Consider the following 21,628-nt stretch of genomic DNA (forward strand, 5'->3'; position numbering starts at 1 on the left):
TACTTCCACTCAGTGCCAGTGAGCTCCGAATGACACTCACTGTGGACCAGCCATCTGCATTTCCTCCTGTCACCCTCTTTCCTATTACCAGGCTTATGACTGCCTTTCACTTACTCCAAGCCCCTTCAATTTCTCCTTCAAAGCTTCCTCATGTCCATTTCCTTCTCCCCAGGGCCTCCCCCTCCCTGTCCCGCACTTCCTTGTTACAGCCTGACTTAGAATAACAAGGATTGGCAACAACTTAAATGTCCCTCAGTGGAGGACTAGTTTGATAACCTATGGTGTGGCTGTGCAGTGGTGCACTCAAAGTCAGGAAACAAGAGTGAGGAACTCACTATGACTAGTTTCGGGATGATTTTCAAGATAGATTGTTAAATGAAAAAAGAGGGCTTCCCTGGTGGCACAGTGGTTGAGAATCCGCCTGTCACTGCAGGGGACACGGGTTTGAGCTCTGGTCCAGGAAAATCCCACATGCTGCGCAGCAATTAAGCCCATGTGCCACAACTACTGAGCCTGCACTCTAGAGCCCACGTGCCACAACTACTGAAACCCACACGCCTAGAGCCCGTGCTCCACAACAAGAGAAGCCACCATAATGAGAAGCCCGCACACTGCAATGAAAAGTAGCCCCTGCTCGCCACAACTAGAGAAAGCCCGCGTGCAGCAACAAAGACCCAACTCAGCCAAATAAATAAATAAATTTAAAAAAATTTTTAAATAAATGAAAAAAGAGAAGGTGTAGAACAGGGTGCATGGTGTGCTACTTTATGAGTAAAAAAGGTGCGGGTGGCATTGCAGGTGCTCTTGTGTGGGCACAGATATCCTTAGACAGATATGCAAATGACCAGGAATGGCAGCTGCCTTGGGGAAGGAACTGGATGACTTGGGGATCAGGGGTGGGAGGGAGATTTACTTTTTACCAAATCCCCTTTTGTACAGTTGGAATGTGCTATCTGTTCCAAATAGCTTTAAAATAATAAGTTATGCAGAATTAGTGATAACATGGGAGCATTCTTATGCTAGAATGTTAAGTGGGGAAGATGGAATATTAAAAGCACAGAAGGAAGGCTGGGAGGCATACACCCAAATAGTCAAGGTAGTTGCTTCTGTGTGCTGGGACTGTGGAAACTTTGTTTTCTTCTTTCTCCATTTCTAATTTCTCACCTGCTCCTATAATTTTCTATAAGAGGTGGACACTTCTCAAGGGAGGGGAGCACGGGCACAGGAGAGCTTTGGGGGCACCTCAGCAGCGCAGTTTTGGACTTGCTGGGTTTGAGATGCCTGTGGGTTTGAGTGGACTGTGGACTGGGAAGGTGGGCAGAAGGGCCGGCAGCTCTGAGGAGAGATCTGGGCCAGGGCTCAGTTGAGGGCAGGTTGAAGCCATGGGGCAGATGCAGTTCACTGAGGAAATTGCCCTGGAAGAGAAGAGCAGTGGCTGAGGACAGGGCCCTGGGGTCAGCATCCCTGAAGGGTGAGAGAAGGAGGAGGAGCGCGTGGTGGAGACAAAGAAGAAACCGAGTGGTTGAAGGACTTCCAGGAAGGGGTGCGATGGAAATTGAGGGCAGCTTTTCTAGGAGGGATGGTCCATCAGCTGTGCCAGATGCATCAGAGAACTCAGTAAGGACTGAGATGGATGCTTGGCACCTAGCGATTCAGGGCTCCCTGGTGACCTAGGTGAGAGCAGTGTCAGGAGGGATGGGCACAGAGGCCGGGTATCAGCGAACCAAGGAGGGAGTGGGACATGAGGAAGTATAGAGACAACAGGAGAAGCTTAGCTGTGCTGGAAGGAAGAGGGGCTGCCGAGAGGGGTGAGGGGTGGAGGAAGAGTTGTTTTCATTGTTCAGAAGGAGAGTGTAGAGCAATCAAGTTCAAGCTCTGGTTCAAAATGAATCGGGACTACAGAGTGGTCCCTGATGAGAACAGAGACTCTGCCTAGGCAGCTCCCCTGGAGAAGAGAAACAAGCCCTGCTGAGGTTGTTTTCCCTTTCCCGCCCCAGATGAATGCCGTGCGTTCTGTCTGGATCTGCTCCACTTGACATCCCTGTCACCAGCTTCACTGCATGGGAGTGTCACCTGACAGGGAATGCAGGCACTGGGTGGAGCAACCCTCTTCCTGCCCTGTGACTCCCCATGGCCGCCTGGTGCTGGACACACCCCCCAACACAAGGGTGGTGACAGCATCCTGCTCTCCCTGGGAGAAAAATGCAGAGAGGATCACGTACTGTCTAGACTGCCTGTTCAATTTATCACGCGAGGGACCACTCGGCAGCCTGGCAGGTTAGCACAGATGGCTCAGACCAGCAAGGAGAGGGCCTGGGGCAGCGGAACCCGACTGCAGAATTGGGACTTTCTCCTGGCAGCAACCAAGAGACATTTTCTAGCTGGGAGATGGGGATCTTTGGTGGAAGAGAAGCTGGGACATTTAATACTAAATAAGGGCCCTGAGGCCAATATGATCTGACAGTCCAGGAAATACCCTTGGGCCCTGTAGCATGTGAGATGGCGGAAGACAGGGCAGGCAGCTGGCTGTGGGAAGAGGGAGGAAAGTGCCATTAATTCCTACCGCTCGTGCACTGTGCAGTCCTGCTAGGAGCCAGGTACGCAACGTGTGGTGACTCACGGATCCTCAAAGCAACTGAGGTCGGTGTAAATCCACTTCACAGTGGGGACACTGAGGCTGTGAGATGTTGGTTACCTGCCCAAGGTTACACACCTGCAAAGAGACAACCACTAAGCAGGTTGCCAAGGACCTACCATGACCCTGAGGAGGTTTGCCCTAGTGCCAGTCCTGGAACCTCATTTCTTTGTCTTCAGGAGAGGCATCCCCTCCCAGGCAGAGCCTCAGCCCAGGGTGTAGCAGCCTCGAGTAAGTCCTGACTACCACTTTGTGGAAACTCAGAGCAGGCTGGTCCTGCTAATACCAGCACTCACCCTTACTCAAGGGAAAAGGAAAGTATAGCGCCTCTAAGCCAGTGGTTCCCAAAGGGTGGTCCCTGACCAGCAGCATCACCTGAGAATTTGTCAGAAATGCACATTCTGAGCCCCACCCCCAGAGTTTCAGATTCAGTAGATCTGGGGTGCACCTGAGAGTTTGTCCTTTCCCGATGCTGGTATGTGGACACCACACTCTAAGAACCACTGCTGTAGAGTCTAGACCAGACTCTCCAAGCAGACGCCATCTTCTTCCCAGGAAACAGGCTCTGAAGGCAGGGCTAAACCCACTCAGGGCCTGGTCCTGCCGCTTCCTCTCTATGGAGGGAGTTGAGCCAGGGCTGCTGACGCCCTCCTAAGGCTGTCCCAACAGCTCCCAAACCCCCAGCCCCCAAGGCCTAAGCCCTGTCACTAGCCCCAGGCCACAGTAAACAAAAATACCCAAAGCTGGAAAATTCCTCGGAGGACACTGCTGCAATATCCACCGACCTTGCAGAAGGAGGAAGGGACTTACTCCAAGGCCACATAAACTGCGCATGTCTCCTGATTTCCTGCTTATGCCATTCCCTTCACCCAGAATGACCTCACCAGTCTGCCCCCATGCCTATCTATCTCTGCCTGTCAAAGTCTCCTTCAGAGGCCTCTGCAGATGCCACATTCTCATAAGATCTCTCAGTTCCATCATCCCATCCCCCTCCTCTCAGCACCCACCCCGTCTCCACTTCCCTTCCATTCCCTCCTCTGGAAATCACGCTCACTACAGTTACCAGTGACCCCTTAATGACTAAATCCAATGGCACCTGTCAGTTCTTATCTTACTTGGTGTGTTTTTTTCTGGCCAAATTTGGCGCTGATGACCACTGGGGACTGCAGAGGCTGCATCAGGCAGACACCCCGAAACCCTTGGGAGATGAAAACACTTTCTGCCTAGGGGTTCCTCGGGGAGAACATTTCATCAGCACTGCTGAGCTTTGTGAGTGGGTGCGTGTTCCAGAGGCTAGAGTGATAGTGAAGGAACGAGTGAGCGAGTGAGCATGTGCTCCCAGGTCGGCCAGACCCAGGAAGGTGCGGGAGTGTGGGGGCGGAGGCGATCGTGTGGGTGGAAAGTTACTTGAAGGGAGATGGAGCCAAGGTGGAATGACTAATCGAGACCATACAGCCAGGAGGTGGCTGCCACGTCGACCGTGCCAGAGGACATTGAGGGCTGAAGGAGTCCCAGGGAGATTCAGCTTCCTGGAGGAGCAATGAGCTGGACCGTGGCCCAGCAGGAAGCAGCTTGGATTCTGAAAATCTGAGTGAGCGCAGAGATTTCCCCAGGCTGACATGGGCCAAAGACCTTGGACTAGGGCCACATGATTCATGGAAAGGACGGAAAGAAAACTCTTGAGTCTTCCATTCGACTCAGCACTAACAAAGTTACCCCCAGCTTGAGGATAAGCCCCAAGCTCGGCAAGTGTGTGTGTGTGTGTGTGTGTGTGTGTGAGAGAGACAGAGAGAGAGAGAGAGAGAGAGAGAGAGAGAGGCAGGGGCGCAGGGTGTGAATGAAACTTTGTGATTAGTAAATCTTTTTGAGAAAGGGAGTTCTGTGGCCATGGAGCATTTCTCTTAAGTCCTCCCTCATTCCCGCATGCCTCTGCTAAGGAGGCCACTGGCTAATAATACACTGGCCAGGAATTTGTGCAGAGGAGGACAGGGCCTCCCCGGGGCCAGGGAATAGTTGGCGTTTGACTAGGAAATGCTAAGCCTGGTTAATGATAAACTCACCTCTCCTGTTTTTATTCTCTTGATTGAACATCCAATCTCAAAGTCTTTAGCAGCTATTAACTGGTTTTAAATTTATCATTGTTGTTATTAGGGATGCTTTTTGTATTTGGAAGGGATACCTGATGTCACTGACTTCTACTTAGAGTATGAGGAAGAAAACATCGCTTAATTGAAGTCCAACAACCTGGTTCTAGCCCTGCCTCTACCTTAACTCACTGCACAGTTATGCCAAGGTCACTGCTCCTCTCTGGGGCATGGTTTGACCATCTGTAATATAAACAGGAGGCCCAAAGATCAATGAGCTCCCTCCTAGCCCAACAGTCTATGAATCCATGGTTCTGAAGGGTGATTCGGGGAGAGATGCAAGTAGCAGGTGTGTACATATTCTTCTAGAAAGGGAGGAGAGACACACAGCTAACACTGGCGAGGGGATGGACAGAGCAGCAAGCCAGGTGATACTTTCTTTGCTGAACTGGGAGAGAAGTTGAGTGGTGGCTCTGGTGGATGGCAGCTGCTTGGATGCCCCTTCCCTCACTTCTTTTGGTAAAAAATTTGACTTTCCTTTAGGAAACCACCCCTCCTCTACTCTCAGCCCAGAGGCTCCAGGTTTGGCCCATCAAAGTGAGGTATCTTCCCTGGCTACAGTTCAAGGATGGCATATACCCCAAGCCAGGCTAAAAAGAGCCTACTCTTGGATTTCCTGCTGGAGCTAGTGGAAAACAGCCTCCCTCTCTCTGCTAGGGTTGCTAAGTTGGTTGGATGTAAGCCTGGTACCTCTTTATCACAACCTCAAGAGAGCCTATCCAACACTAAGACTAAAGCCAAGTCTAAGAACACAGAACCAGGATATAAGCAAGGCAAATCCCAGGTGATGCTGCATACCTGGATCCAGCAGGACCTGAAGCCTCTGGATTTCTCAGTTATCAGAATTAATCTTTCTGTTTGTTTGTTTTCTGTTTAATCTTTTGGTTTAAATCAATTTGAGCTGTGTTTCTGTCGTTTACAACCAATGAACTCAGGAGCTAAGCACTCCAATCAGGAAGTATAGCCTAGACTCCCAAATGCAGCCCCACGTTACAGCTGGGAGGGACTCCAGATCAAAGGGTCCATGCCATTGCTGTTTCTCCCAGGCAGGTATGCTATCTGCCACGTGTGCTCTGCTCCTATACTAGACCACAGATGCTCACCTAGAATAGAAGGGCACCCTGAAAACAGAGCTAATCCAGGTCCTACAGGGAGCTGTCTGCCTTGTTTTCTATAATGGGGGGTTAATAGTACCTGCCTGTCCTAGGCAATAATCCTTCAAATGGTGAGTTTCAGAGGATGGCTTCCACTCAGAGCAACTGACTCCCTGGCTTTGGGTGGGAACATGAGACTCCGGTCACTCCAACTTCAGTATCCCCTGCCCTGGCCTTAGTGATTGGGTCAAGAATGGTCACATGACCCAAGGCAGACCAATCCAAAACCCACCCTGGGATTTTTTAACTTGAGCAGGCAGAGAAGAATTTCCCCCGTGCTGGGTGACATGCATGTAAGAATGAGTATCTGGTGTTGCTGTGGGCCAGGAGAAGATCTGGTATGAAAGAATGAAGCTAACACACTGGGATGAGCAGAGATTCAAGGCTGAGGGCCATGAGCCTGGCAGCTCTGGGGCCCTGGTTCCAGCTGGCACCAGTTCTACCTTGCCTTCCAGTTTGTGAGCCAAGAAACAGTCCTCCCTCTCTCCTCCCTTTAAAGCAAGTTTCAAATGGGTTTCTGTCCCTTTCAACCAAATGAACCAAAGATATACTCTTTTCTTCTAAACCAAGGGAAAAACAAAGATCCAAGGTCTGAGACCCCTTCGTTACCACTGTCTACCAAGGAAAGGGCTCTGATATCAAGGCACAGAAGTGAATGAGCAAGAGCATCGGGCTTATTCCAATCTTGATTCCAATCCTCTCCAGCTTTATGAGCTTTTTGCACAAGCAACAACCACTCTGAGCCTCGGTATCCTCACCTGAAAAAAGGGGATAATGATGTTCTTTTCCCCATAGGGTTGTAAAGGTGACGTGAGTGCCTGGCATAGAGTCCTTGCTCCATAACTAGTAGCTGTTACTATGACTTCCTTCTCCCTAAGCTTTTCTTCACTGTTCCACCGGAATCTCAGGTCAGAGGGGGACAAAATTGTTTCTAGGGGCCCTGGATCTTGCTGCAAAGCCTGTGTGTAGCTTTTGGCTCTAGAAGGTTGGGAAGCTCTGGCCTCTGCTGGGGAGGTTTGGAGAAAGAAGAGCTCAGCCCTGGTTTGGGGCCAAAGGACAAGCTGCTCAGGACCACACAGTCATGAGAACGGTGGCCCAGCCAGGGGGAGGCTGGCTGTGTGGGAGCCCAACCCACAGCCAGGGCCTCAAAGAGCCAGACGTTCCCAGCAGGCAGAGAGACTTCCCACTTGCACAGAAGAACCATCATTTATCCATCTCATTCATTCAGCAAAAAGCAGTGTACCAGGCACTGGGCAGGGCTTTGCAGGGCTCAGGGTCAGTTAACCGACACCAGAATGAGTAAGACCCAGGCTTTGTCCTCAAACAGCTAAAAGTAACAGCTGCAATGTGTGGAGCTAAGTGATGAGCTTCATAGAGCGGGTCTCTCAGCCGCACACCCCCACTTCGTTCCCCACGGTGACCTCTCTTCTGGACTGTGGCAGTCTGGTGGTCCCTGAGTCATCACCTGGGTGTGAGGCAGCCTCCCCACTGGTCCCTTTTTCCAAGCATCCTGGCTACAACCCTTCCTACCTACTATTGAAATCACAACTGTCCCAAAGCTCCAATCAAGTCCCTCCCTGCTCAAAAGTCTTCAATAGCTCCTCATTTCCTGGGGACCAAATCCAGGTGCCTCAGCCTGGCATTTAAGACTCTTCAAGAGACAGCCCCACCACACTTGTAGTTTATCCTCCAATCCATCCTTTCCTTCAAATAGCTTACATGCCCGTCGAACTGAACTATGCCCTGTACCTTAGACAGCCCAGAACTTTCTCACCTCCATACCTTTGCCCAGCCATTTCTTCTTCCTGACTATCTCTGTGCCTCCAATTTTTTCCTGTCCTAAGGCTCCAATTCAAATGTCACTTCCTTAAGGGGGCATCCTCACTGTCCTTATTTTTTAAAATGTCTCCCTAAATGGACTCCCCAGACACTTTCCTTTGTGCCAGTTACACTGGAACCTGGCTGCCTGGGGAGGTCGAATCACAGAGTGTTGTAGTTTGCCTTGTAAAGTGTGAGAAGCCACCGCCGCTGTTTCTCTGTCTGGTGGACATAAGAAGTCACCCTGGAGCAGGACTTCACTGCTTTTCCCTGAAACCTTGGTTGCCCCTACTTGGAAATGCAAATGTAAAGGGAGCAGCCCTTCCCCGCCTCTGCCCTACAAGAATGGTGTCAGGGAACCTTTGGAGGGGCTGACAGAGGCCTGCACAGAAGTGATCCTCTCCCTACACTGAAGTGATCTCAGAAAAACATGATGGACAAATTTGTCCTGAGAGGACAGGAACCTGGTCCCTCCCCATTTCCTCCTAGGGCTGACATTATTGGAACCCCTTGGATGGAGTGGATGTTTCCCAGAGAGTTGCTGGCGCAAACAGAGACCAAAGCTCCCGGAGGACCTCACCATGATTCAGGGTTGGGGGTGGGCTGGAGGTGTCTGGACTCGTGAACTGGCTTGACACCCAGAAGTCCATGCCAAACCCATGGCTTGGGCTGGAAGCCTCTGGGCCCCAACACCCCCAAGCAGGGTGGGGAGGCTCTGGGAACGATGGCTGAGTAATGGCGAAAAGCAGAAATCTCTGGAACCTACGCGTGGGATCCTGCACAGCAGCCCCATGGTTACTGTGGTCCAGGACGTGCTGGAGTGGGCAGCACCAACTCCCATCTGTGCTGCTATGGTAACAGGGCAGAAACTGGGGCGAGCTACTGGGTAAGTGGGACCCACGTCTCCGTCTCTCTCTACCTGGCATTTGGAAGTAGAACTTAAGCCTGGAGCAGCCGCAGGGTCCTGAGACAATGTGGATGTGAGGCAGGCAGAGGAGCTACCCTCGAGATCTTACTAAAGGAGGCACTTGGGTGCTTGGGCGGTCAGTTGGGGAAAGAAGAAATATAACCACAGTTCCACCCCGGAACAGTGAAGCAGTCACACCATCGCATACTCGGCACAGCCTGCCTTGTTTTAAATTACAGTTAGGGCTCTACCAGTACACAATAAAGTCTTTCAGTCTTTATCTCAATTTCCCCTATAATATTTTGCACTGCAGAAGGCACACAATACATTTTTGTTGGAAGGAGGGAAGGAAAGAGGGAAAGAAGGAGGGAGGGACTGTAGGTCTAGGAGAGTCCAGAGGAGCGACTTAGAGCTTGCAGCTGGACTAATAAGGGCAGGCTTCCTGGCAGAAGTAACCTGTAAGGGGCCTTGAAGGAGGAGTACCCTGAGAGGATCTTTGGAGCGTAAGCGGTCCTGGAAACTGTCCTTTACAGTTCTAGGTCCCTGCAGCATGTCAGGGGCTAAGGTTATAGCAGGTGCTATCCCCATGTCCTCACCCTCTTTTCTTGTCCTCAGCCTCCCAGCAATTCTATGATTTGGGGATTCATTTTTTTTTTTGGAAAAGAATACAGATATATCTTACTTTTGCAAGTTTTACAAAATATACTGAAAACATACCCCCAGGTGAGTGCATTGCTGGGGCCCCTCTCAGGACCCCGAGGCTTAAGCCTCATTAGCTTCCAGTAGCAGGGCTCTGCCTGCAGGAGCCCTCCCCCTCCGCCTGGGCTGGAGGGGGAGGGCAGAGGCTGTTAAAGGCTTTATGGGCCAAGAGTCAAGCTGACCTGAAATGCAAAGGCATCCTTGACCAGAGCCTCCCCAGACAAGAAGCTGGACCTGTAGCTCAGGAAGATCTGAAAGGAGAAAACAAAACATGGAGGCTGCAGGACTAGTCCGCCCAGGTCGTGGGCTTTACAGGGGCCAGGGCACCATGTGTGTTATTAAAGCCACGCTCATGGGCGCCTGCTCCTTCCAAGCACGTCCTCCAGAAGAGACACATTTTCAATAAATTGTAAAGAAATACTCAGAGATGAGAGTTGTTAGGATAAGAACGATAAAGAAGAGACAAAGGAGGAAGCAAACAGTGAGCTGCCTGGAGAAGGCTGTCAAAGGTGGTGCCCGCTTTGTCTGCTCACTCCCCTCCCCACCGATGTCACCATCCCGGGCTCCTGGCCTTGGTGTTGCAATTTGGCTATGCTTCTACAAGAGACCTGTATTTAGGACCAGAACAAGCACTGTGACTGCAGGGCCAAGTCACTTCAGTTGTCCAGGCCTCAGTGCTCTCATCTATAAAATGAGGGGTGTGCCCAGAGCAGCCACTGTCTTTTCCTGCACGACACCCATGCAGATACCCTTGGCGTGCCCCTCCTTCTCCCTGTAGAGAGCACATGGAAATTTGAGGTGGTGAGAGAGGGGTGAGTATAGGATCAACCTTGTGTCCTTGATAATTTATATTTTAAAAAGTAAATCATGGGACTTCCCTGGTGGTCCAGTGGGTAAGATTCCACGCTCCCAATGCAGGGGACCTGGGTTCGATCCCTGGTCAGGAAACTAGATCCCACGTGCACTAAGAGTTTGCGTGCCGCAACTAAGAGTCTGCATGCTGCAACTAAGAAGTCTGCATGCCATAACTAAAGATGCTGCATGCTGCAGCTAAGACCCTGCACAACCTAAATAAATAAAGATAAATAAATATGAAACATACTTATAAAGAAAAAAGTAAACCATAATTGCCCAATGATGTGAAGTAACTTAATGACACTCAAAAATGGTTAAAATGAAAACAAAAAGGTTAAAATGGTAAATTTTCTGTTATGTGTACTCATCACAATAAAAAAAATGGAATTAAAAAAGTATAACTTCAACAAAATGATTTTTTTTGGCGGTACGCGGGGCTCTCACTGCTGTGGCCTCTCCCGTTGTGGAGCACAGGCTCCGGACGCGCAGGCCCAGCCGCTCCACGGCATGTGGGATCCTCCCAGACCGGGTCACGAACCTGCATCCCCTGCATCGACAGGCGGACTCTCAACCACTGCGCCACCAGGGAAGCCCAAAATGAATATTATTTTTAAACACACATATACACATACAAAGTAAATCATTTGCAATTTTTAAAGCACTTTTGACTATTATAAGTTCCATTTGTTATGACCACTGAGGGCCACATGCCTTGTGGGCTTTCCCACAAGGAACCTACCTGTTTTGAGATTCTCTTCCACATCAGACCCAGCCTCTGAAAGGACTGCTCTGTCTGGGCAGGTGGCACCAGGCCTGAGAGAAGTAGCAGCTGCAATGCTCAGCCCCCAGCTGCCCAGCTGGTCTGGGGCCCCATACACACCCACCATCCTGGTCACGGTCCCTCTCTATGTCCTCACAGCCCACCTCCCTCCAGCAGAGAGGCTCCTCCTCCATTCCCTGGAAACCCAACATGCCCTGGGCAACTGCACCCCATGTACACACCTGGATCTGGTCGCCCAGCCACTGAAATGCAATAAATCCTGGTTCTGTTCTGATGACGAAGAGTCCAAGTGCAAACTGTAGTACAAGACCCCAGGACACAGCCCGCCAGGACACCTGCCACCCAATAGAAAGGTCCTGGTGAGTTCAGCTCCTCGGGAGATCCACAGGGAACAGTTGGGTGAGGGCAGAGGGCACAGCACTGCTGAGGGGCTATGGGAGATTTGGCCAGTCTGTAGGATGAGGGCTGGACCCAGCCAGAGCTCTGGGCCAGTTGCCAATGGTTACATTCCCCATGAAGTTCAGAATAGGCCACACTTGGCAGCAATGCGCCTGGGAAGTGGGCAGGGGTAGAGCAAGATCTAACCAAGGACCAGCCTGGAGTGTGCCATGGCACTTGGTCCTGGGTCATCACGGGGTAGGTGGAGCTGGAGTTGTGGCATCAGTGTCCGGCTTCCATGTAACTTTTGTCTGTCTGGATCCTCCCCCATCCCTCCTATATAGTCAGGGCTCCCAGCCACTCTGACCCCACTCTCTCTCCCTCAGTGCACTCTCCCCACCCCCACAGAAGGGAGCTGGACTCCTAAGGGCTGCTGCTACCTCTCAGCATTTAATGACTCCTTAGCAGTGATCTCTACACCCAGGTGTGCATCAGGATCTCTGGGAGGCTTGGCTGGAGTCTGGGGGAAGGTGTTAACCGCGCTGTGAAATGGTGGCGGGGGGGACCTGATATCAGAGAGAGAAGGGGCTGCAGCCCAGTCTGGACCTGACGGCTAAGCACTGCGCGGTGATGCTTGGAGAAGGCAAAGAGGAGGCTGATGAACATGCAGATTCCTCCGGACACCAGCTGCTCAGGCCGCTGAGAGGTGTCCAGAACCAGCCATAGGATCAGGGCCAGGAAAGCAGCAAGGGCTAGAAAGGGCTCCCTGCAGGAGAGGGGCAGAAAGTCATCACTGTCAGCATCTCCTCACCCCCACACAACGGCACCCAGGGCCCCAGAGAAAGGGTACTCAGGGCTGGTGAGGGGAGAGAGAGAACGCTGTGTAACCTCAGACAGGCCACACAGCCTCTCTGAGTCTAGTTTCCTCATTGGGTAAACAAAGCCAAAGACACCCCATTTCTCAAGGTTGCTGAGAGGACTAAATCAGAGGATGTGTGTACTCAGCTTAGCATGGTGCCAAGCACATGGCTCCATCAAGAGGCAGGAATTCTCAAAGCTGCAATGATGCTCAGCTCAGGCCAGCCTCTGACCTTGCCAGGGTGAGGTGGGGCCTGTGTGGGCTAGAACTCAGCACCATGGACCATGGGCTCTGCTCCCCCAAAGCCCAGAAGCAGTAGTGTCAGTCTGGAATGCAGAGTTGAGCACCTGAGACCTAGGGCTGGATGCAACTTTTACAGCAACACCTCCCTCCCTGGGGCTGGGATTTGCTTGTCCAGGAGGCAGCCTGAAATGTTCAAGAGCCCAGGTCTGGGTACTGGGTGTTCAAGGTCTAGCCCCGACCCAGTCTTCAACTCACTGGGTACTATAACCACAGATAAGGTTCACTGAGCGCCTATTATGTGCCAGGAACTATGCTGGGTGCTGAGAGACTTCCAGTAACTGTCCTCATCTTAGAGATGAAGAAACAGAGGCCCAGGAAGTTAAATGACTTGCCCACAGCTGCCCATCTAGAAAGTAGCAAAGCTGAGATCGTAGCCCAGGCACTCTGGCAGCAAATCTATTCCCTTAACTAGTTCTGTACACGGTCACCAGCCGGTAAGAGGAGGACCCAGGACCTGAAATCCATCAGGCTAACCCCAGAGTTGACTGTTTATTTTTGGTGTGTTTCCCAAACTCCTATCATCCCAGTTCCATTGGCACGATTTCTGCCCTGTCTCTGTGCCACCTGTACTATTTTCCTTGAAGTTAACTCATTTTATAAAAACTGAAATGCATGTTTGGGGTTTTATTTTTTTTTGGAAGGGGGTTGTTTTTAATAGCTTTACTAGAGATATGATTTTTTTAACTGTTTATTTTATATTGGCATATAGCCGATTAACAATGTTGTGATAGATTCAGGTGCACAGCAGAGCGACTCAGCCATACATATACATGTATCCTTTCTCCCCCAGACTCCCCTTCCATCCAGGCTGCCACATAACATTGAGCAGAGTTCCCTGTGCTCTGCAGTAGGTCCTTGCTGGTTATCCTTTTTAAATATAGCAGTGTGTACATGTTGATCCCAAACTCCCTAACTATCCCTTCCCTCCACCCTTCCCCGCCTGGTATTAGAGGTATGATTGACATAATAAATAGAACATGTTGAAAGTGTATAATTTGATAGTTTCGACATATGTATACACCATGAAACCATCACCACTATCACAGTGAGCGTATTATATCCATCACCCTCAAAAGCTTCTTCATACTCCTCTGTAATTCCTTCCCTCATCCCCAGGCAGCAAATGATCTGTTTTCTGTCACTAGATGAGTTTGCAATTTCTAGGATTTCATAGGAATGGAATCATACAGTACATACTTTTTTTGTCTGACTTCTTTCACTTAGCGTAATTATTTTATTTTGAGATTCATCCACGTTTTTGCATGCATTCATTTCTTTGTATTGCTGAGTAGTATTCCATTGTGTGGATATACCACAGTTGGCTTATACATTCACCTGTTGATGAACATTTAGGTTGTTTCCAGTTTGGGGCTATTGCAGATAAAGCTGCTATGAACATTCGTGTGCAAGTCTTTATGTGGACGTACGCTTTCTTTTCTCTTGGGTAAATACTATAAGTGGAATGGGTGACTCATATGGTAGATCTAACTTTTTAGGAGACTGCCAAACTGTTTTCCAAAGTCATTGTACATTTTTCCATTCCCACCAGCAGTATGTAAACGTTCCAGTTCCTCCACATCTTTGCCAACATGGTTGGTATGGTTAATCATTTGAATTCTAGTCATTCTAGCAGACATATAGCAGTATATCTTTGTGGTTTTAATTTGCATTTCCCTAATGACTAATGATGTTGAGCATTTTTCCATGTGTTTATTTGCCACTTATATATCTTCTTTAACTAAACATCTGTTAAAATATTGAGCCCACCCTTAAACCGGGTTTTCTTATTATTGAGTTTTGAGAGTTCTTAATACATTCTGGATGCAAGTCCTTTGTCAGGTATATGACTTTCAAAGCTTTTCTCCTAATCATAGCTTATGTTTTTATTCTCTTAACCAAGTCTTTTTGAAGAGTAAAAGTCCTATATTCTGATGAAGTTTAATTTATCATTTAAAAAATGGATTGTGATTTTGGTTCTGTATCTAAAAAGTTTACTTAACTCAAGGTCACAAAGATTTTCTCCTACGTTTTCTTATAGTAGTTTTATAATTTCAGTCTTTACATTTAGGTTTATGATCTATTTTCAGTTAATTTTTTAATATAATTTGAGGCATGGATCAAAGTTCCTTTGTTTCTCTCTCCTCCTCCTATTCTTCTCCTCCTTCTTATTCTACATATGGATATCCTATTGTTCTAGAAGAATTTGTTGAGATGATTATTATTTCTTCACTGAATTGTCTTAGCACCCCTGTCAAAAACCAATTGGTTATATATATGTAGGTCTATTTCTGTACTCTCTATTCTATTCCATTGATCTATTTGTCTGTCTTGATGCCAATACCACATTGTCTTGATTACTGTAGCTTTATAAGTCTTAAAGACAGGTAGTGTAAATTCATCAACTTTGTTCATCTTTTTCAAAGTCGTCTTGGTTATTCTAGGTTCTTCGCATTTCCATATGAATTCTAGCATCATGTTTTGATTCCTATCCCAAAAGCCTGCTACAATTTTGATTGAATACTCTTAGAATCTATAGATTAATTTGAGGAGAATTGATATATTAAAAATATTGACTCTTTCAATCCATGAACTTGGTATTTTGCTCCATTTATTTGTCTTTAATTTCTCTCAGCAATGTTTTGTAGTTTTCCATGAACAGGTTTGCAGGTCTTTTGTCAGATTTATCCTTAAGTATTACATATGTTTTATGCTATTCTAAATAACATTTATAATTTTAATTTATGATTGTTTGTTGTTAGTATATAGAAATACTTTTGTTTTTTGTATGTTGAGCTTGTATCCTTCAAACTTGCTAAACTCACTTATTAGTTATACTAGTTTTTTTGTAGGTTCCATAGGATTTTCTATGTAGACAATCCTGTTGTCTGTGAATAAAGACAGCTTTACTTCTTCCTTTCTAATCTACGTGCCTTTTATTTCTTTTTCCTACCCGACTGCACAAGCTAGAACCTCCAGTACAATGCTGAATAAAAGTGGTGAGAATGGACATTCCTACCTTGTTCTTGATTTCAGTGGGTAAGCACTCAGTCTTTCCCAATTAAGTATGAGGTTAGCTGTAGATTTTTGGTAGCTGGTCTTTATCAGATTGGGGACGTTCCCTTCTATTCCTAGCTTGCTCAGAATTTTTATCAGAAACGGGAGTGGAATTCTGTCAAATGCTTTCTCTGATTATGATGTGCTTTGGTGTGGTTTTCTTCATGTTTCTTGTGCTGTAGGTTTGTAGAGTTTCTTGGATGTCTGGGTTTATAATTTTCATCAGATTTGGAATTTCTTGGATATAATTTCTTCAAGTATTTTTTCTTCCCTCCTTCTCCTTTGGAGATTTCAGTTACTTGTCTGTTTGCCTACTTAATGTGCCATGGTTAACTGATGCTCTGTTTGACTCTTTCAAGTTTTTAAAAAATTTGTTAGGTAGAGCCTGGGCAGGGTTTATTCTGTGGTTAATTTTCCCCTATTACTGACCCAAGATCTTTCTTAGTACTCTAAACAATATCTGGTGAATCATGAGCTTTTCCACTCTGACTCTTGAGAGCAAACACTATTCCTGACCCTGTGTGATCTCTGGGCACTGTTCTCTAATCCTTTTCAGTGGTTCTTTTCTAGGCCTTGCATAGTTTCCTCATACGCATTCACTGATCAGAACTCAGTTGAATACTGGAGGAGAGCCCTCTGCAGATCCCGGGAGCAGATCTCTCCCCTCTGGTACACTGCATTGTGAACTCTAGCCACCTTGGCTTTCCTGAAGTCCAAGCTCTGTCTTTTCAACTCAGGAAATCTACTGGCCCCACCTTAATGCCCCTTTCCTGCACTGTGGCCTGGAAACCCCCTCAATGCAGTAAGTTGGGGCGCTCATAGAGCTCATTTCATTTGTTTCCTATTTCTCAAGGATCACTGTCCATTGTTGCCTGATGCCCAGTTTCTTAAGAGCCATATACTATTTGTTCTGGTTTTTTAGTTGCTTCAAGCGAGAGGATAAACCTGGTCTCTGTTACTCCATCTTGACCTGATTTTGGAAGCCGAAATCAAATGCATGTATTTTAAAAACAGTTTATTGAGACAAAATTCACATACTATACAATTTTCCCATTTAAAGAGTATGGTTCAGGGCTTCCCTGGTGGTGCAGTGGTTAAGAATCTGCCTGCCAATGCAGGGGACACGGGTTTGAGCCCTGGTCCAGGAAGATCCCACAGGCCGCGGAGCAACTAAGCCTGTGTGCCACAGCTACTGAGCCTGCGCTCTAGAGCCCACGAGCCACAACTACTGAAGCCCGCGTGCCACAACTACTGAAGCCCATGCACCTAGAGCCCATGCTCTGCAACAAGAGAAGCCACCGCAATGAGAAGCCTGAACACCGCAACGAAGAGTAGCCCCTGCTCGCTGCAACTAGAGAGAAAGCCTGGGTGCAGCAACAAAGACCCAACGCAGCCAAAAATGAAAATTAATTAACTAATTTAAAAAAAAAGTGTATGGTTCAATGGTTTTTAGTATATTTACAGGGTTGTACAACCGTCACTGCAATCAACTTTAGAACATTTTCATCAGCCCAAAGAGAAACCCCACACCTCTACTCATCACCCCCATCTTCCCATCCCCCTCCAGCCCTAGTCAGTCACTAATCGGCACTTCCCTGGTGGTGCAGCGGTTAAGACTCCGAGCTCCCAATGTGGGGGACCCGGGTTCAATCCCTGGTCAGGGAACTAGATCCCACATGCATGAGCAACTAAGAGTTCATATGCCACAACTAAGGAGCCCATGAGCCGCAACTAAGGAGCACACCTCCCGCAACTAAGACCCGGCACAACCAAATAAATAAATAAATATTTTTTAAAAATCACTACTCTACTCTCTGTCTCTATAGATTTTCCTATTCTGGACATTTCATATAAATGGAATCCTACAGTATATGGTTCTTTGTGACTGGTGTCTTTTACTTAGCATAATGTTTTCAAGCTTTGTCATTATTGTAGCATTTATCAGTACTACCTTCTTTTTATGGCCAAATAATATTCCATTATATGTATAGACACAATTTATTCAGCCATTTAATGGTTGATGGGCATTTGGGTTGTTTCCACTTTGGCTCTTATGAATAATGATGCTATGAACACTTGCATATAAGTTTTTGCATATATGTTTTCATTTCTCTTAGGTATATACCTAAGAGTGGAAATACTGGGTATGGTAACTCCATGTATAATATTTTGAGGAACTGACATTGTTTTCTATTGTAGCTGCATCATCTTACATTTCTTTAAGGAGTGTTACGAGGGTTTCAAATTTTTTCGCATCTTTGCCAACTCTTGCTATCATTTATCTTTTTTGTTATAGCCATCCTAGTAGATGGGAAGTGGTATCTTGCTGTGATTTTTTTTTTTGGTATATAATTTGCAAATATTTTCTCCCATTCTGTGGGTTGTCTTTTCACTTTGTTGATGGTGTCCTCTGAATCAAAAAATTTTAGTTTTTATACAGTCTAGTTTATCTGCATGTATTTTTCTTTTTTTCCTTGGCCATGCCACGCAGCTTGCGGAATCTCAGTTCCCCAACTGGGGACTGAACCTGGGGCCATGGCGGTGAAAGTGCCAAATCCTAACCACTAGACCACCAGGGAACTCCCTACCTGCATATATTTTTTTAAAGGAAACTTTATAACAATACCTCAAATGGAAAACCAGTATCAGTGATTTGCCATAAACAGAAGATGACTGTAAAAATAAATCCTTTTATAAATCTATTTAATAAAGAGAAGGCAAATGTAAAAACAAATCTATGTATAAATAAAACTAAAACTTTGTTTATAGGCTGGCTCAAAGCATTTTGCTGTGGTATGGGGGTCTTACTTTGGGAAACACCATTATGCCCTGCACCTGCCTGGCTTAGTTATTGATTATCTTTGGGCACCAGTTTCTTCATCAACAAAAAAGAGTACCTTTTTTAAGCCATAGAAACATTTTTTTCCAGCTAAATTTTTTTTTTTTTTGCAAACCTGTTTATAAAACAAATAGAATAGAGCTGTCTGGTTGAAATGGAGACTGGGAGGCAGGGTGTCTGATGTTCCCCTCTCCAATCTCCCTCACCTGCCCTGTGGTACCTCCAAGGTTTCCAGAGCTCTAAGGAACCCGGTTTAAAAACCAGGGGATCCCAAACTGTTGTTCAGGAACATGGCCGGCTACATCAGAATCCCCTGGTGGCTAACTAAAAGCATTAACTAAAGGGAAAAGGATTTCAATAGGAATAGATACATGTATATGTTTAACTGAATCACTTTGCTGTACACCTGAAACTATCATAGCATTGTTAATCAACTATACTCCAATATAAAATAAAAAGTTAAAAAAAATATTGATTCCTGGACCTCAATTCAGACTGCTGAATCAGACTCCAGGGGTGGTCCCCTGCAGCTGTATGTCTCACGCATGCTCCAGGTGATCTGATAGGAGGCACTGATATGGGCCCTCCCTGCTTGAATGGGCTGGGATATCTGAATTTAGGAAACTGTTGATTCCTGTCCTCAGGTATCATAGTCACCTGTTTTAACTGGAGCAGAGAATCAGGTGGGAACTGGCAAAATGCCACAAAGATGGCACAAAGATGCCTCTGAAGCCACCCAGCAACACCTGCTCCGGGGCTTCCAGGAGGCAGGCAAGTAACATGTGCTCCCCATGGCCCAGGAGCCCTCTGGTGCGACAAGGACAAAGGACCTCCCCACCCAGCCCTGGCTGTGACCTTCCATTTGAGGTCTAGCTGACTCAGAGGCCCTCTGCCAATGTGCCTGCCCACCCCCATACTCCCCTGGGGCCTCACTTACCTCTTAAACCAGAGGTTCAGGCCGGGATGCCCCAGAGGCTTGACACACCTCAGCAGCTTTGGCCCCAGCAGCCTCTTCAGCAGGCTGTGGGCCAGGAAGACGAGGTCCACACAGGTGAGGACAAACAATGCCAGGGCCCTCTGGAAATCCAGGAGGCACGCCATCAGCAGGAAGGCAGCAAATGCTGGGAGTAGGTGGAGGATGAAACAGAGACGGGGTCATCCATAATGACACTGGCGTCTGCAGGACCCCGCAGCCCTATCCTCCAGCTCCACCTTACTCCAGCCAGAGCTCTCTGAGCCTTAGTTTCTTCATCTGGAAATGAGCACCATTGCCTCTATTTTGTCAGAGGGTCATTATGAAGTTAATTGACAGAATGTGTGTAAAAGGGCTTTGCAAACTATAAAGTGCTGACCAAAGTGCTGAGGGAGATGTTTAAGGAGGAGGCAAGACAGCATGAATCTCTGAGCATCAACGGAGCGCCTGCTATGTTCCAGAGCCACATTAGGTTTCGAGGAGGACGGAGGTGGATAAGTCAGTGGCTCCAGGAAGGCATTCACTTGTGTGTCAGGATCCCGTTCTGAATATTCATCAGTGACCATTTTTCTTCCTGGAATTTACTTTTCCCCCTTTGCCCTTCTCCCCATCTGAGCAGCTAGGCCAGTCTGTGCTATACCTCAAGAGAGGAATATCATAGCAGATAGCAGAGGGGAACTCTCTCTCCCTGGCTTATGAATTTCAAGAGCCAGAGCCCTTGAAGAACGGAAAGGACTTATAACCTTTCCATTGGATAAAAAATGTGGGATGGAACATTTTGAGTAAGTGTAATCCCTCCCCCTCCCCCTCTGCTGCCAAACTAGTTAGAGGATACCCGTGGGTCCCAGAGAAGAGGACTCTGAGCCAGGGGAGGTGGCAAAAGCCCAGGCATATTTGTGGCATTGCAAGCAAAGGCGTCCTGCCCCAGGGAGGCAGCAAAATGTCACGGAGAGGAATGCGCATGGAATGCATGGGCAGGCAGAAGGCTTCTAAGGTTCCGCACACCTCAGCAGGCACCGAAGCAGAGGAAATGATCTCTATGAGTGGCTCAGACAGAAAGGAGACCAGAACAGGCCCACGATGGAGATGGGGGTGTCTCCACGGCTACTTGCAGCGGCAGAGAACCCAGGACCAGTTGGGGAAGTGGACAGGTTAGCAGACCCTTGAGAACTGATTGTGGATAATCACCCCCAGGGACTCCTGAGGAAAGAGGTGAAGGCATATTCCAAACTGACAGACGTTCAGTTCCTATCCCTCACTTGGAACAATGAAATTGAAATAGAAACTTTATTTTCCATAAGTCAAGTTATGAAAAATAAAGTTACTTTTCTCCGACGCAGAAGTTTGTGGGCTGGGACACCTGTATGGGGGCTAGTTAGAAGCACACAGGTGAGGCTCTGCAGGGCAGCACCAGGGATGCAGGCATAGGGCTGTGGGAAGTCAAAGGAGGGGGAGCTGGTGGGAGACAAGCACCAAGGTCAGCATGATTTATAGCACTGCCAGAATTACTCCTCACACCCATTTCACGGGTCGGTACTGTGGTGATCCCCATTTAGAGATGAGAAGTGAAGTGACTCACACAGGGAGGAAATTGGACTGGAATTCCAACCTGGGTCTGTCTGTGGCCAGCAGGAACTGGCATGTCGTGTAGGAGAGAGGGCTGTGTGGACAAGTCCTCCAGGAAGGACACGGGAGAGACATGTATTAGGAAGTATTTTCATCCTTCTAGGATCCATTCACCTCTCCGGTGATAGGATTTTCTGTTCCTTTTGGGCACCCCTCCTTACTCTTAACCCATGTGGTCCCGTGGTGTCTGACCCACTTCAGGGGTGGGAGACCACAGCATCCCCTGGGCCCAGGGATGGGCACATGACCCGAGCTAGGCCCATCAAAGGCCTCCAGGGACTTGGCTGGAAATATGGGCAAGAGGTACACTCTTCTGAGATTGGGGACGCTGAGGCCCTCCCTGTCAGTCAGCCTCCAGTGTTACCTTTGCATCCATGGAGAAAGCCCACCTAAGGCGAGGAAGCCATTGCTATGGCTCAGACTAAGTGCTGAGAGCATGAGCTTCATTTCTCTACCACACCTACTTCAGGAAGTACGTGAAGAGCCTTGCCACAGAAGACGTGATACAATAAAGATATCAAAGAGCTGGAGGGAATCAAAATCCCAAACATGGAGAAAGTAAGGGAGGATTTAATGATTGAGACTGAGTTCCTGACAGCCAAG

General features: G+C 47.8%; 1 protein-coding gene across 1 annotated transcript in view; it reads right to left on the reverse strand.

Moving 5' to 3' along the window:
* The window catches only part of SLC28A1 (solute carrier family 28 member 1), a 67,806-nt gene that overhangs the window by 31,474 nt on the left and 14,704 nt on the right, over positions 1-21,628 (reverse strand). The window contains 4 exon segments of the mRNA XM_029237067.1: positions 9,540-9,608; positions 11,215-11,328; positions 11,978-12,137; positions 19,364-19,547. Coding sequence (XP_029092900.1) covers positions 9,540-9,608; positions 11,215-11,328; positions 11,978-12,137; positions 19,364-19,547 — 527 coding nt within the window.

The sequence above is a fragment of the Monodon monoceros genome, unplaced genomic scaffold (genome assembly GCF_005190385.1).
Source record: "Monodon monoceros isolate NGI ecotype Baffin Bay Population unplaced genomic scaffold, NGI_Narwhal_1 Super_Scaffold_21, whole genome shotgun sequence".
NCBI classification, from domain to species: Eukaryota; Metazoa; Chordata; class Mammalia; order Artiodactyla; family Monodontidae; genus Monodon; species Monodon monoceros.